Source organism: Momordica charantia, assembly GCF_013281855.1.
Source record: "Momordica charantia cultivar OHB3-1 chromosome 10 unlocalized genomic scaffold, Mcharantia_2.0 BLBB01000010.1, whole genome shotgun sequence".
NCBI lineage: Eukaryota > Viridiplantae > Streptophyta > Magnoliopsida > Cucurbitales > Cucurbitaceae > Momordica > Momordica charantia.
In genome coordinates this window covers 3,771,178-3,786,995 of record NW_028275158.1, presented here as the reverse complement: position 1 = coordinate 3,786,995, position 15,818 = coordinate 3,771,178, and the positions used below count along the sequence as shown (strand labels likewise).

Sequence of the window (15,818 nt, the reverse complement as noted above, 5' to 3'; positions counted from 1 at the left end):
TTCGGATTATTTCCACTAATTACAAATAGATTTATTATACTCTTAACTCTTAAGAGATATTTTTTTTTCAAAGTATACTAACAATTAAAAGATGGATCTTACCGTCTGAGATAAAACACAAACGGAACAAATAGACCTACTAAAAAGTCATCAAGGTACACCAACATAAAAGTCAACAAAATGCAACTAAAGTAGACAAATAGTAAAAGAAAAATCACCTGCCTCGTAAATGAAATACAATACAACAACTAATTAATGGAAATTATAAGTCTCAAGCAAACTCCATCAAAAGCCGAAAACTAGAATAAACATCACTCAAAGTAATAACATGTATCACTCAAAATAATATATACGCTCTTAAAATATTTTGCTACACACTAAAAACTAAAATATTCATCCATTTGGGAGCTCATACTACACATGTCTCCAAGCTACCTATGAAAAGAAAAAAGAAAAAAAAAATCATTTCAAATATTAAGCATATTTAAATAATAAAAAAAATTATTACATATTTTATAAAGAAGAAATTAAATAAGGACGTCAATTATAAAGGGAAAAAAAAGTACCTGTTTTTAGTTGTTTCTGCACCTAAAAAATTTGAAGTATGCATGTCTCCATCTTCTATTAAGTACCAAACTGCCAAATATTCCCCAAAAACCCACAATAAATCCAAACAACATGCTGATCATAAATTCTCGTACAAATAATTTGTCTTCATTTTCATTTTCATTCCCAACATGAACATTGTTGTTGCTGCTTGGATCTTGAGTGATTTCTTTAAAGCATTTTTTCAGTGGATCTCCGCAAAGATAAGGGTTGCCTTCGTAAGAAGAAGTTGAAAAGCCTTGAAGTTGAGTTCCTGTAGGAATTTTTCCCGAAAGATTATTGTACGACAGCTTCAATACTCCCAACCTTGATATTTGAGAAAAACTAGATGGAATTGGACCAGACAAATAATTTCTCGATAGATCCAGGGATTCCAATGATTGAAGTTCACCCATTTTGTCTGGAATTTGACCTGTTAATTCATTCATCGAAAGATTCAAAGTAATCAAACCAACAAGCTTAGTGATTTCATTAGGAATTTTTCCACTCAAATGATTGCAAGATAAATCGATGCTCCTTTCAAATTCCATTACTTGTCCTGTAACGAGTCTCTCTTGACCCTTCCACGTCAGGACATAATCATCCTCTTTATAAGAAGAAAATAGATAGCCACTTCCGTTTGATGTTTGTGTCAAGACATTGAAATTACCAATACAAGTTGGTATGCTCCCAGAAACATTATTGGATGAAATGTCCAATACTTCAATATTCGTGAGGTTGCAAATACCTAAAGGTAAGTTTCCATGGAAGTGATTCGACCTCAAATTCAGCAGAGTCAAATAGGGTAATTGTGATCCAATCCACGATGGTATTGTTCCAGATAAATTATTATTCATTGCATCGACAAATTTCAAAGACGTCAATTTGATCAAAAAACTTAACCCTCCCGAAAACTGGTTGTTACGTATAATTAAGGAACTCAAACTAAAGAGATTACTCCAAGAATAACGTGGAATCTCTCCATAAAAATAATTACTTGACAAATTTAACACGCCTAAATTAAGCATGGAATTCCAACAATTAGGAAGTTGTCCTGACAATTGGTTGTCAGAGAGATCCAAAATCAACAGAGGAGAGTTGACAATTTCACATAAGCAACTTAAGTCTGAAAAATCATTACTTGAAAGAAAGAGGAATTGAGCTCCAAAGAGGAAGGCAGGAATTGACCCAACAAATTTGTTTGAATGTAAACTGATATCAGGTGCTCTTTTGAACTCCAGTGACAAATTCGGAATTTCACCCATCATTTTATTCCCAGCAAGATTCAGAACATTCAATTCTGGAGACAAGTTATTCCAAAACCAACGAGGAATGATGTCTGAAATTTGACCAAATGAAATATCAATTTGGGACAAATTTTGTGTTCGAAGCCACTTGGGAAAAAATGGGCCCAATTTGCAATGTCCCAAATTGATGGAATCCAATTGAAAAGAAGGAACCCAATCACTCTTGAAGTTTAAATGCAAAGAAGTATTAGATAGATCCAATTCTTTTAAATTTGTAAGCTTTGAAAAATGAGTTTCCGAAACTTCACCCTCCAATGGATTAGAACCAAGATCTAAGTACTCCAAGTTTGATAATTGTCCCAAATTTTTGGGGATTGTTCCATTCAACACGTTGTCAGATAGTTCTAAATGTTTCAAAGATGGAAGCATCGTAAAATTTGGCAAGAATCCAAGAAATTTGTTACTCGCAAGGTTTAAATATTGTAATGAGTTAAGTACGCGTGGGTGAAAGGCTTCTAGAAAATCAGATAGCGATCCTCCTATACTATTGTCATATAAGTCTAATGAATTTAAATTAAGAAGACTTTTAAAGGACTTAAGAGAACGGAAATTAACTTTAGTGGAAGCAAGACGAAGAGATACAAGAGAAGTCATATTTCCAAAATCATCAAAGTTCAAACCTTCCAAATTGTTGGCTTCGAGATTCAAATGGACGAGACTGGTAAGGTTGATCAACCATGAGTGATAATTCGAAGAATTGAGATTATAATTGGAAGAGAGGTCCAACTGAAGTAGAAATCTAGAGAAATTGGTGTATGAATAAGATGGTAAAATAGGTGGTGGGAGGTTACAATTACTTAGCGACAAACTTTGTAAAAGAGGAAGCTTGTTAATGATGCCTACCCAGTCATTAGCACCGTGAAAGTCTCCGAAACTCAAATCGAGATGTGTTAAGGACGAAAGACTTGAGAGCCATCTAAGATTACTGTTTAACCAACTATTTGATCTGAGATCAAGAACCGATAATTTTGAAAGGTTCCCAAGATGGAGAGGAAGGGCTGTTGCAAACCAGTTATAGGACAGGTTGAGATAATTCAAATTGATAAGAGAACCAATATCCTTGAGGAGATCAAAACGTTGGAAAATGTTATGACTAAGATCTACGTAGTTGAGGTGTGACAATTGAGTTAAAGAAGAACCAACCTCACCCATCAAAAACTTATCATATGAGCCACGAAGATCAATCCCAATGACATGATAACCTTCAGTTTTGTTGCTGCATCGAACACCTCTCCAATTGCAGCAATCATTATTGACTCGTGTTTCCCAAGAAGAGAGTATATTATATTCGTCCATGAGTCCTTGCTTGAAGGATAAGAGCGCTTGTCTCTCACTCTCGACACACTTGATATTCACTCCCATAGATCGGTTGAATCCGAGGGCAAGATTTATGGGCATAGAAAGGAAAAAGAAGAGATGGATGGAAGCAAAGTAGCAAACTGGAGTGATGAACATCATTGTGGTGTGGCCTATGACTTTGTAAATTATGTTCCCAAATGCATCAATTTATTGTAAATTAAAGGAATTTTTTTTCCTTTCCCGAAAAAGAAACTTGTTTTTACAATAATTTCATAACAAGATATTATCAATTTTGTGTGGACGTTAGGGGCCAAGGAAAATAAAATCTAATTCATTATGACTACTTTCTGGGCTTTTAAATTTTTTTTGAAATAATTGGTTTCTTTTTTTTATGTGGATATTTGAACTTTTAGTTTTTTTTAATCTAACTCAGGATTAATTTCTAAGAGAATATTGAATAAATAAATAAACAAATATATGTAGAAGTTTGTAATAAAACAAATAAACATGTAAATAAGCTTAAAAAAAATCAGACTTTAAAATTATTTATGTTAGATATATATAAAAAAAACAATATTAAAAACAAAAGGTAGTGCAACATTTACCTACTAAAAATAAAAAAATAAAAAGCAAAACTATTTCATCCACATACGTCAGCATTTACAAAAGTAGAGAGAAGTTGTAAAAGAATTGATCTTATAAAAAATCAAAATTATTTCATCCACATATTATATTGGTCTTTTTTAGTACAATAATTAAGATAGTAATTCGAATTCACGATTTTTTTATCATAAATAATTGTCGGATCAGTTGAACTATGTTTAAGTTGGCTATTATTTTGACTATTTAAATCTGAAAATGTTAATAATTTCTCTTAGAGAAACTATTTTTCAGTTTAAGTAATGTTACGAGAACTTTTAATATTTTTAATTTGAAACTAGTGCAAAATTGTAACTACATGCTTAATATAAAACATCTAATTTAATTTTTGAAACAATTTGACAAATTAGCTTACAATAATAAGTATTTAAACACATTTAAATCTCTTCAATTAATTACTTTACAAGGGGTATTCCTCCCTACATACACTAATTCTTTTCCGACTATACTAAAAAAAACTTTTATTTGAATTTCTTGAGATGGGCGTATAAAATTATCATTCAAATAGAAAATAATTTCATTTCCATTTCAAAGGTACATATTTATTTTTTATTTTTTTTAGTACTTCTACATATTTATTATTTTGTCATAAATACTAAAACATTGATACTGATAACGTATATTTAGAAAGTTTTAATTTTTAAAAAAATAATTATTTATTATAAATCTCGCACATATGAATGGTGTGAATTGACTACTTAATTTCATCCATAGATGTCACTATCTTATATGGAGTGGGCGATTGAATATATCAAAATCATCAAAATAGAAAACACAATTAAAACACCTAGAAAAGTTGACGTATAGTTTGCTATTGTGTCCTACTTGAAAACTATAGACACTAGGAAAAAGTATTTATTGCAACATTTTTTTTTTTACAGCGATTTTGAAACTACAGCGAGACTTTATAAAAAGCAACGATTGCTAGCAAAACTTTACAGTTATATTGCTTAATATGTCTCTTAGATTTAGTAGTTCATTTTTCGTATCTCCTATGGTACAGTAAGTTGTTGGTCTAGCTCTATAAAATGTTGACAATTGATAATCACAAATTCATGTCTGTCGAGAGGCTATGATTGACCACCATAGAGATCTTTGAAAATCCATTCGAGTAAAAGTTGAGGGGCAACTAAGCCAATCATCAATAGATTTCATTTCTGTAATGTTGCATTTGGTAGAAGATTGTGGAGGTTAGTCTACTAAATCTCTAATAAGATCATACCACTCTGAAAATTGACACAGAATTCTTTATATATTTTTTAAATTTTCTTTTCTTTTCAATTCTCAGTGTGTATATGTGCTTTTTCCTTACAAATTTGGAGTTGTAGACAGTGGAATTCAGCATTTAACATTAACAAAAACTTGCTCTTCCTTTTATTTCTTCATTATCCTTTATGGCTTAATGTAAAACTAATTTTAACATATAAATAACTATGAAAAAATTTCCTAATTATTCATGTGCTATATGAGATAAAGGCGTTTGCATTAGTTATGGCCTATGGATAGACATCTTTGGATGGTAGTTCAAGCGAGCATAAAAATTTATTTTAGTATCCCAAACTTAGTGTATTTTGTATAATTTTAATATTATATTTTATCTATTAATCGAATCATAGAGCCAACCTGAATTAAAATTAAAATATCTAGGTCAACTTTGGATGAATCACTCTGATGACATGTTCCAAAGTTAAAGATAGCGGGGATAAAGTAGTGTTTTATTTATTTTTTTTTTAGAATATAAGTAGCTCTAACCTCAAGGATAAAAGGAAAATATGTCTTAATTTTAAGACTAATTACCTATGCTAATGTTGTCTACTTTCTAACGTAAAGTTGATCGTGTGAGAATATCTATTTAGATTAATATAATTTTGGCTGAGTTAGAATAAGTTTAGGTCGTTATTCTCATGCTGCTATCTTAACCTATTGATTTGACTAGTAATAATAACATGATTAGATGAAATTTGAAATGGAAGCATAAGTCTAAACCGATACAAGACATTCAAGTTATCTCTCCAATAATTGAAAATTCAATAAGAAAATAAGAAAAGTTTGGACGGGAGAAATATAATTTATCTTCCAACTCTAAATTTGAATTTAAAATATATTAAGTCTAAGACATTACTTTTCTTCTCATGTCACAATTTAAATAATCGTATCTCTCATCATTTTATTCTCGTGCCACTTTTTTATTGATTTCTTAAATATCGTGCCACTTTTCTATTGACTTCTTAAATGTTGTTTATCAAAATCAATCGTATCAACTAATTATCCATAAGAAGAATGAAAATTGAAATAGAAAAACTCCACTACTAAAATACATAAACATAAAATATATCATTAAATTTATCTAAGAAGTGGATTAAATCCTCCAACCCCGCCATCAGAAACTAAGCTATAAGCTAAACAAAACCCAATTCTCTCAAGAATCTCAAATGCGACTCGAGAAATATTTGGATAAAAATATACTTTTTATATCTTACAATTCCAATTTGATTACAAATAAATTCAAAAAAAAAAAAAAAAAAAGATTGCTAGAGGTGGATGACGGTTTGAAGAGGAATTTCAGTGTAATCAATCTCATCCACCGGTTCCATAGCCATCATCCCCAATTTCACCAAACTTCCAGTCGCCAAAATCGCTTTGGGGTTTATATCGTGCATCGATCTCGCGTACAACCTCCGAATCGCAGCAATGGCCGCGTTGAACAACGGCGTCGTTGTTTCGTTCTTCTTGCATTTGCTTATCAAACTCGTCCCCAGAAGGCAGTGCCCTAGCACTCTCAGAACCGGCTGAAGAATCTCCCACGGTAACGGAATTCTCCCCATCTCCTCTCCGTTTCCGTTTGATTCGTCGTTTTTCTCCTCGTTCCTCGATTCGTTGCCTTTGATTTCGTCGGATCTGTTAATTTCCCCGTCTTGCCCTGCCCACATCTCGCAGAATTCGCAGAATTCGATTTTCGAAGATTCTGGAATTTTTTCGATCTTCGTGTAGTACAGTTCGAGTGCGACGCCGACGATTCGTGCTCTTTTTGTGGATCGGACCATGCCGTGAGGCTCCAGCGACGGGGAGATCACGGCCAGATTCAGGGCGGTGGCGTTGTTCTTCATAGTCGATTTCGATTCGTGGTAAATGCTTGGATGCTGTAGATCGGGGATGTTGACGGTCACCGGCTGGCTGGCGCGGCGATTCGTCTCGTGAGCGTAGAGAGCGAGGAGGACTGCTTCGAATCCGGCGAGGGATTTCCGGCGAGAAACGCGGGAGAGGTACACGCCGACGAGGACGGGGACGAAGCGGAGGACGACGAGTTTAAGGTCGACATTGGCGGATTGGAAGGTGTCGTAGAGCCAGCGGCAGAGGTTGTTGTCGCCGGCGCCGGAGGACGGGTGGCGGAGGAGGGAGGAAATTTGGGCGGCGGTTTCGGAGTCATTGAGGAGATCCAGAGCAGGATTGGTAGAAGCGGAGAGAGAAGGAGGGACGTTTGGGATAATGGCGGTGAGTGATTCGATCGCCGATTGAGCGATTGCGTTCGAGGAAACCGATGTAGAAATGTCGAATCGTACCACGGGACCGGAGCCGGCGCTTCTGGCGGTCTTGCTGGTGGTTTTGGCGGTGGTTTCGGTGGCGGTTTCCGCGGTGGCGGTGGGTTCTTCGGCGGCGTTGGTTTCTACGGTGGCGATGGGTTCTTCGGCGGCGGTGGTGGGTTTTTCACGGGCGGGGGAGTCGTTGTCGGAGGAAGAGGAGGACATTGGTGGTGGAATTAGTGGAAATTAGGGCAATTTTTTTTTTCTGGTTAAGAAATTGTTAATTTGAGTTTGATTTTTGGACAATGGAATTGAAAGTGGAAGCTAGAAAATAAAAAACAAAATAAAAATGTGAAGGACGTGTAGAGAGAAAAGAAAGGAGAAGAATTAGGATCAACCTTTAACGTGGAGATCTTCCCCTTCAAACCAGCAACTTTTGAAACTTTCATCCACCAATTAACAATAATCAACTTGCAACCTTGAGTTTTTTTAATGGTAATTAAATCATTGTCCAACATTTTTGGAGTTTAGATTTTATTAGCTAGTGTCCTCGAGTCCATTTTAATCCCAAACGTAAATCCTGCTCACTTTCGTCCGGAGAGATATGAGGTTAAGATTTGAACTCAAGACCCTTTAAAAATGAAATATATACCTTAATTAATTGAATTCTCCTAGGCTGGCCGCATTTTACATTTTAATTATTGATCTTAACATTATATCTATATCTATATACTATGATATTGGATTGATATTTTTCTTTTATATCTTTTCGATTTTTTTATGATATTATGAAAATGTCGATTCATTTTTTATGTTGATGTAGAACTCATAGAACCATATCAATAGAGGATGAAAATTTTAATTCCTTGAAATTTATAATTCATTTGTAATATTTAGCTGCAACTATCTATATTAAGAAAAACTGCTAATATTTAATCAAAATATTTACTATCAAATTGGAAAAAACTTTATTATTAGCCATCTCTTGGCCAACTAAAAATCTAGTGGGATATTATTTTTTCTCGACACAACAAAATACAAATCTCAATCTCAACTGTGACAAAAAATAAATCAAGTGGCAAATACTCAATTTATAGGACAAATTTATTGAATTTTAGATATCAATTTATAGACAAATTTATTGAACTTTAGATATCACTTGCGAAAACTTCAAGATATTCACGAATATAACAAATTATAATCGGCCTTCATTGAAAAGATTATATATATAAATGTGTCATCATAAAAACAATATTCATGTGACATGGAAGTAGAAATTTGTGAAAACAAATTTATGCAAAACAAGAACTATTCAAACCAAGTGTGATGTTTTTGCTTTATTCTTGCAAGTTAGCTTTGAAGTCATTCTCATCCACTTGATATATAATAAGAGCATGTGATTCTTTAAAAATACCATATAAAATAATGTAAGAGAGAGATGTAAATTAAGGAACCAAATTGGAAATGTTCTTTTTCCCAACATTTCATTTTGCTCACAAATTGTCTGACAACTCCAACATAGTTTTGATGCTTTTTGCCTTGAGTTTTTACACTTCTCTCAGCTTGTAAACCATATTCTTTCCCATCTATTCCTTTGGCTGAGGTTCCTCAACCAATTTGGACATATTCCATGTTCCATTATATTAATTATTATTGACAAAATAAATAAACTAAAAAAATAAAACCCTACGTTTATAACAATAAAAAATCAACCCTTAAATGATTATATCATTTCTAAAAATTATTTCTCAAAAAAAAAAAAAAATCCAATTCTAAAGATTTTTAAATGGATATATTAGATGTGTTATATTTTAGCCGTCTTTGAGTTCGAATCTCTACCCCACATATTGTAAAAAAAGAAAATTAAGCCTCATGTTGTAATAAAAGAATAATAATATATATATATATATATATTTGAGATCGAAACTTTTTTTTTTGAACTGTTTTATAAAAAGTTGTGTTTAAAAAAGGAAATTCATACGTTACTCCACACTTATTTTTACTATTCGTGACTCATGAATTGAATAAAAGTTTGAATATTATTTTGGTCTTTGGACTTTGGTTTATTTTGGTCTTTTTACTTTCGAAAGGTTCATTTTTATCCTCGTACTACTTTTAACTTTTGTTCATTTAAGTCTCTATAATTTCAAAACGTCCGTTTTGGTCCTCGTATTTTTAAAAAGTAACCCATTTTGATTCGTATTTGTAAAATTTCAATACAAATTTTATATACAATGAATACTATTTAATACAAATTTATAGCTACATTTCAAGAAATTTAACGAGCGAAAAGTGTCAAGCTAAAATTATGATGGAAAGAAATCAGATAAAAATAAAATTGAATTGGCTAAAATAATCACTTTTTAAAAAGAAGGGAGATATTTTGAAAGTACATACACTAAAATTAAAAAAAAAAATTTGAAAATATACTAATAAAAAAATAGACGTTTTGAAAGTATAAAATCTAACGAAATCGAAATAGGATACTAAAAAGAGTGTTTAAAATAAAAATAAACTATAACTAACCATATCATTTTCTATATTGAAAATAATATAATTTTCTAAGAAAATAGAAGAGAAATAAGATTTTATATTTTGAATGCTATTTCCAAACACAGCACATTTTTGTCTCTCTCACTTAAAATCAAGGATTTGTGATGGTGAATAGATATATTCCTTCATTTTTGCTCTCTCCCCACACACATCAATCATATGCTTAATTCTTTATAAAAAAATAAAAATAAAAATAAAAATAAAAATAAAAAATCATATATGTTTAATTCCCAATCTCTATAATTTTGGAATTTACACACACATATATATATTCCGAATTTGTGCTTTCAAAGTCATCAGATAGAGCTTTAGCCTTAGGTTTTTTCTTTAACATTTAAACAATAGGAATATATTCCTATAGGGTTCGTACATATTCTCCTATTTATTTTAGCTTTAAATATTGTAGCGAGATCTTGGATATTGATATCTATGAAAACATCGAAGTCTAAGTTTTATAGAGATATGAATATCGATTAATATTTCTGAAAAGTTATAGAAACAAAAATTTTGTAACAAATATTTAAATTAACGGAAAATCATTCCACACTTTTTAAATAAGTTAAAACGGATCATATTAACATTATATTCATATTAGTGGGTTTATGCTTATATTTTAATGTTTTATCATTTTTATTTACAATATTATGGAAATATCAATTCACTTCTTATGTTGATGTCGAACTCCTAAACATATAAAAATGTCGACGGAAATTCAATACCTTAGTAGTACTTTAAGCATGTATTATGGATATAGTTTTGTAAAGGTCCTCCTTCTTTCCGAACATTCTATTGTTGTAATTTTGAGATAAGCCTCACCGACATGTTAATATTTTGTTGATGTTTTTAGATATTAAAATATTTAAAGTTGATGAAAAATACTAAACTTTTATTTAAGGCTAAATATATAATTTAGTTTCTAATGTTGGTATCATTCATATATAATGTCTGACGTTCAATACTATGTTTTCTAGTATAAAAGTTGAGTATTGTTATAGTCGGTCACGTTGTCTAACTAGTGATATATAGTGACCAGCACAAGGTTTGAATCCAAAACTTCAGAGCAGGTGACGTCACGCATTATATATAATACATCAAATTAAAGCGTATATCATTTCCAATCCAATTAAATAAAATATATACCGACGGGACATGATCATTTTGCCAATAAATTATAACACATTTGTGATTGCAAAAAGAAAACTTGAATAAAAAGATACTTCATAAAAATTTGAAATGGGAACTTTAAAAAGAAATGAAAATGACTCGGATATTAAGAAACTAAATCATATATTATATTGTAGCCTAATTTCTATAATTTTTTTTATTCTAAAGTGTATCAAGCTTACACAACGAGATTCATTATATAGAATAATGGATCACATAATACTACAATAAGCATGAACATTATCTTCACTAAAGAGATGAACAGTGTTATCACTAACAGTTGAATATAAAGGATCTGGGAAGTATCCACGGACGCTTTCATTAACTCCATGCCTATAATAGTTATACGTCGATGCGAACGTCGACTCGTCGTAGTATTGCGACGCGTACGGGTAGTATTCCCCGTCGTAAGGGAACGGCCATAACTCGGCTTTTCGGCCCGTTCCTCTCACCACCTTCAATACTTTCCTTTCATTTACATAACCAGTTACTGTCACCTTTTGCTTGTCCATGTCTATTTCCAAGCTATCCACCCCTATTTTCAAAAGCTTTAGTTTCGTCGTAAACATATTTAGAGCTAACTATTTCAATGCAAGCAGTTGTACTTACCTTCGATTTTCGAGATTGCTCGACGAATCCGATCTTCGCACCCATTACAATCCATATGCACCAAAAGCTCCACAATCTGCGAAACAAAAGCTCACATGAGCATCCAATGAAAATCGATCATATTAAATATACTATAACTTATCTTCTTAAACTTTTAAATTTAGTGGGCACATAAGTGCGGCTAGTTGCACTTACAGACATGGCATTGGAAGATCGATTTCGGTGAGATCGTCGCCCGAACATGACGGTGGTCGAGACAGTCAAAAAATGGCTGCTTTGGCCGTAGAGCTCGGCTGAACGTAAGGCTTTGAATTTATAGTAAAGGCTGTTGGTTCCCTTTCTTGTTTCTGCATGGAACTTTCTGTGTATTGATTCTTATTATGGGGTTTGGTTTTGTATATTTTTTTTTTCTGTTTTTTTTTTTTTTTGGAAGAAAGGGAATAAAAAAAAGGCCCAAATTGGTTGGCTTTGGTGTCCATTTGAATCAATTCTCCCTCCTTATCCCTAGCTATGATCTAAAGTTTTCATACATTATATTAAAATATGAGAAACCAATATGGGACAGAAAAGATATTTATTCTGATTTTCTTAGACAACATTCAATTTTTTGGTTTATTCTTTTCATCCTAATCAAGGGAAATGAAGCGTGGCCATGAAAGAAAAAGGATGTTTAAATGTTCTTGTAATGTGGGTTTCAAAATGGAAAAAGTTTTTCTTTTCCAGAAAAAATGGTAAATATATATATAATAAACTGTGCCTAAATGCTTGTTAGTACAATAAATATGAGGTGGAAATTGAATGGAAAAAGATATTTGGTATCATTTGAAGTATGTTTGTCTCCTGGGGAGATGGAAACCACTTGAGGCCGAGGTATAACTCTTCCCTTGACTTCTCAAGTTCGAGCCGTGCATTGAAATTCCTAATAAAATAGAGTAACTTCATTAATTATTGATGATTAACTCAAATACTTTTATGCTCGAGTTAATTACTACAAATCTGACTTATATCTCTCAAGGTCAGGAATCATAATTGTATTTCCACGTACGAAAATGATTGTCCTAGAGATTGTGCCTCCCGCAACTCTAGTATGTTAGGCCGTGCAAAAATTAATTAAGCAGTTACAGACGGTTGCGTGAGATACCTAGGCATCAACCTATATCTAAACTATCAATGAATCTTTAAACTATATATGGGTGCACTTTGGTCAAACTCGTTCAAACATTACATATTTCTAAAGTAATTAGGGAAAGATGACATAACATACTATTTCCTCATTGTTATATGTCGTGTTTTACCCTCTAACAAGCTTAGAGAAAAGTTAGGCCACCTAATAGAAAAAAGTCAAATTTTTGCTCAACACTTAAAATTTAAGGGGGATAAATTAGAACCTTGTCTCTCTTCGATGACACAAAGTCATTTTATAAATTTCGACTCAACATATGATATAAATTTACTATCAATTATTTTTAACATTCAATAATAAAATATACTTAAAAAACGTTAAAACTAAAAATTTATTAACATAATAGGGATTGAGTTGAAAAAAAATATACTAAATCATATATTTAGAGAAAAAGGAACTTTTTTTTAAATAATGTTTTTTAAAAAATAAATGACACAAATAATGTAGGTTTGAAAGTATTTTCAATAGTAGAGTAGTGAAATCACAGAAATCGCATCTAATGGCTGCGATTTTAGGCGAAATAGTTGTTTGCAAGTCGAAATCGTAGCCAATGACCGCGATTTTGTGAAAGTCACAGTCATTGGCCGCGACTTCGGTGTAACATGGCTTTAAGGATGCCACGTGTTGGGATGGAAATTGCATGCATTTGCTACGAGTTATATATGGTATATATATTATTTTGTCAATTATTTTAATGGTAAGAATTGTGCAACACTGGTCACAATGATCGTTATTAACCCTCCAAAAATATTCTATTCGTAAAATAAATAAAAAACTACATAAATAAATATATAAATATTTTAAATGAAAATCGAGTTGATTGTACGCGACTTTCCATAAATAAAAGTACAATGTAAGCGATTTCCTTACTGACTCATTCTTTGAGGTCCATCTCATCTATATCGTATTGGCACCTAAATCGCATTCATTGTATGCGATTTTTGACTTTGACTAGTACCTAACCTATTTTTATCAATAGTTTAAATGTATAACTTAATTTTGTAATTTTTTATTTATACTACATTTATTTTATTATTATTTTTAAATATACATTATTTTTTAATTTGTTTTGTAAATTACATCATTCTTAAATTTTCTCCTATTTTCTCCTATTTTCTCCTATTTTCTCCTGGAGAAAATTTATACCATTTTACTAACGTTTTTTTTTCTCCCTCCCCTTGCGATCTTCCTGTCTGCGAGCAATGGCTCCAAGGAAGAAGCAGCAGCAGCCGAAGCAGAAGCATAACAACAGAAAATCCAATCCGAATTCCTCCACCTACGATTCCCGTCCTTCGTCGTCCGGTCCAAAGCTTCATATCTCCGCCGAGAACGAGACTCGTCTCCGTCGTCTCCTACTCAGCTCCGGCCGGTCCACTCCGTCGGCGATTCCAGCAGATGACTCGCTTTCAAAGGTTCAGAAGGTTAAGAAGCTTAAAACCGTTTACGAGAAGCTCTCTTGCGAAGGTTTTACCAACGATCAAATTGAACTCGCGCTCTCTGCTATTGGGGTAACTTCTTCTTCTCTGTATTAATGTACCAATCTACATTTCAGTGTTTCCTCCAGCTCTCTCTCGATATATTTTGCAGTAATTACGATTGGTTTGGTTATTGAGACGGTTGTTCAATCCAGTTACTTTGGTTCTGATAAAATATCACGGGGAAAGAAAATGGAAGAGTGTAGAATTATGGAAGTGTTGATGGATTATTTTTACCCACCGGTTCTTTTATTTAACGAATTGTATAATTCAAGTGAAATGTAGTAACGCGAGACAGTTATTTAGAATCATTATACTTTTCGCTTTGTGTCATAGGCTGCGAGCTGCAGCCTGCAGGAACTGAATGACACTTATTTACTGAGATTCCATAGTGAGGAGATTTAGGAAAAAGAAGAACATAAACATGTATTGCAGAAATGCTAAGGTTACCTCTCACCGGCGTAAAATTGAAAATTACTTTGTATTACAACTTCAAACGAACATGGTCGTATAAATATTAAATCGGAAAATTTACAGTAAAATAAACGGGTAGCTAAACAACTGAAACTCTAGCTTTAATTATGTTCTACATAGAGGAACGACATCACCATTTCTGGCTCCAAGCAACTTTATTTATAAATGGGAAGCCTAGGGTGAACGTCCAAGCCCAAAGCGGCATTCGCTAAGGTCATTCATTTTCTTTCTTTCTTTTCAACATTGGTGCTAACTGCCTATGTTGCCTTTCGGAGAAAGTTACACTCGTTGGTCTTACTTTGAAGGCTTTGTCGTTGGTAGGAAGGAACAATGTTCATGTCTGTCACCCTTTTTTTTTTCTGCTAAGAACTGAGAATTTCATTAGTTTTCTGATCCTTTTCTTTATTTTTAAGACCTACAATTTGCTTTAGTATTGAAAATTAAGTCTAATATCTTCTGGGACTATTCGTTTAACATCTTTACACGCTAATTGAAAAGTTTCTATCTAACACGCTAAAATAAATCCCATGTGCTGACAGTTTTCTGAAGTTGTTTTTGTTTTACAATTCATTTATTTTATTCAAATTTTATTTTACATTTATGGTCTAGCTGTAACTACTTTGACTAGCTAGATATTGATTGTAGCTCTCAGTTCCTGGAAAATTTGTAATTCCTTAATATGATACTTTGACTGTATATATCACTATGACTGTATAGATCACTAGAAGTGGCCCAACTTTTTTCTTTTGAGTAGGATGGTGCTACATTTGAGGCTGCTCTTGATTGGTTATGCTTGAACTTGCCAAGTAGCGAGCTTCCACTGAAATTTTCAAGTGGAACTTCTCTGCATACACATGAAGGTATATTTTATTTTGTTATTATACGGGTTCCATAGAATGGTGGTTGTTTTCATTTTCAAGTTTACTGAATTTCAGTATAATGCAAATGATTTTGGACGTTTTATGCTACTGCTATGTAATTCATTTTC

The 15,818-nt window shown here is 32.5% G+C and overlaps 4 protein-coding genes across 6 annotated transcripts in view; 1 reads left to right on the top strand and 3 right to left on the bottom strand.

Annotated features, from left to right (window-relative positions):
* Positions 1 to 203: 203 nt before the first annotated feature.
* Positions 204 to 3,383, bottom strand: LOC111008087 (receptor-like protein EIX2). Its single transcript, XM_088119079.1, has 2 exons — positions 567 to 3,383; positions 204 to 435 (listed from the first exon to the last, which is right to left on the bottom strand). Exon 1 carries the CDS (start codon positions 3,348 to 3,350, stop codon positions 573 to 575), a length of 2,778 nt encoding a protein of 925 aa, XP_087975205.1. The 5' UTR covers positions 3,351 to 3,383; the 3' UTR covers positions 204 to 435; positions 567 to 572.
* Positions 3,384 to 6,204: 2,821 nt separating this feature from the next.
* On the bottom strand, positions 6,205 to 7,717 carry LOC111008088 (hyccin). The gene has a single exon (XM_022280665.2). The coding sequence runs from the start codon at positions 7,595 to 7,597 to the stop codon at positions 6,383 to 6,385; it is 1,215 nt and encodes a 404-aa protein (XP_022136357.2). The 5' UTR covers positions 7,598 to 7,717; the 3' UTR covers positions 6,205 to 6,382.
* A 3,478-nt stretch (positions 7,718 to 11,195) lies between these two features.
* On the bottom strand, positions 11,196 to 12,053 carry LOC111008460 (Heavy metal transport/detoxification superfamily protein). Its single transcript, XM_022281186.2, has 3 exons — positions 11,894 to 12,053; positions 11,699 to 11,774; positions 11,196 to 11,624 (listed from the first exon to the last, which is right to left on the bottom strand). Exons 1-3 carry the CDS (start codon positions 11,939 to 11,941, stop codon positions 11,302 to 11,304), a joined length of 447 nt encoding a protein of 148 aa, XP_022136878.1. The 5' UTR covers positions 11,942 to 12,053; the 3' UTR covers positions 11,196 to 11,301.
* A 1,965-nt stretch (positions 12,054 to 14,018) lies between these two features.
* LOC111008194 (DExH-box ATP-dependent RNA helicase DExH7, chloroplastic) overlaps positions 14,019 to 15,818 on the top strand; it is a 41,539-nt gene continuing 39,739 nt past the window's right edge. The window contains exons 1-2 of one of the 3 annotated variants that reach the window (XM_022280805.2): positions 14,019 to 14,389; positions 15,585 to 15,690. In XM_022280805.2, the coding sequence (XP_022136497.1) occupies positions 14,084 to 14,389; positions 15,585 to 15,690 (412 nt within the window). In that variant the 5' untranslated portion in view covers positions 14,019 to 14,083. Of the gene's footprint in view, positions 14,390 to 15,584; positions 15,691 to 15,818 lie in introns of those variants that run through there. The other 2 variants (XM_022280804.2, XM_088119081.1) reach the window with 2 other exon arrangements.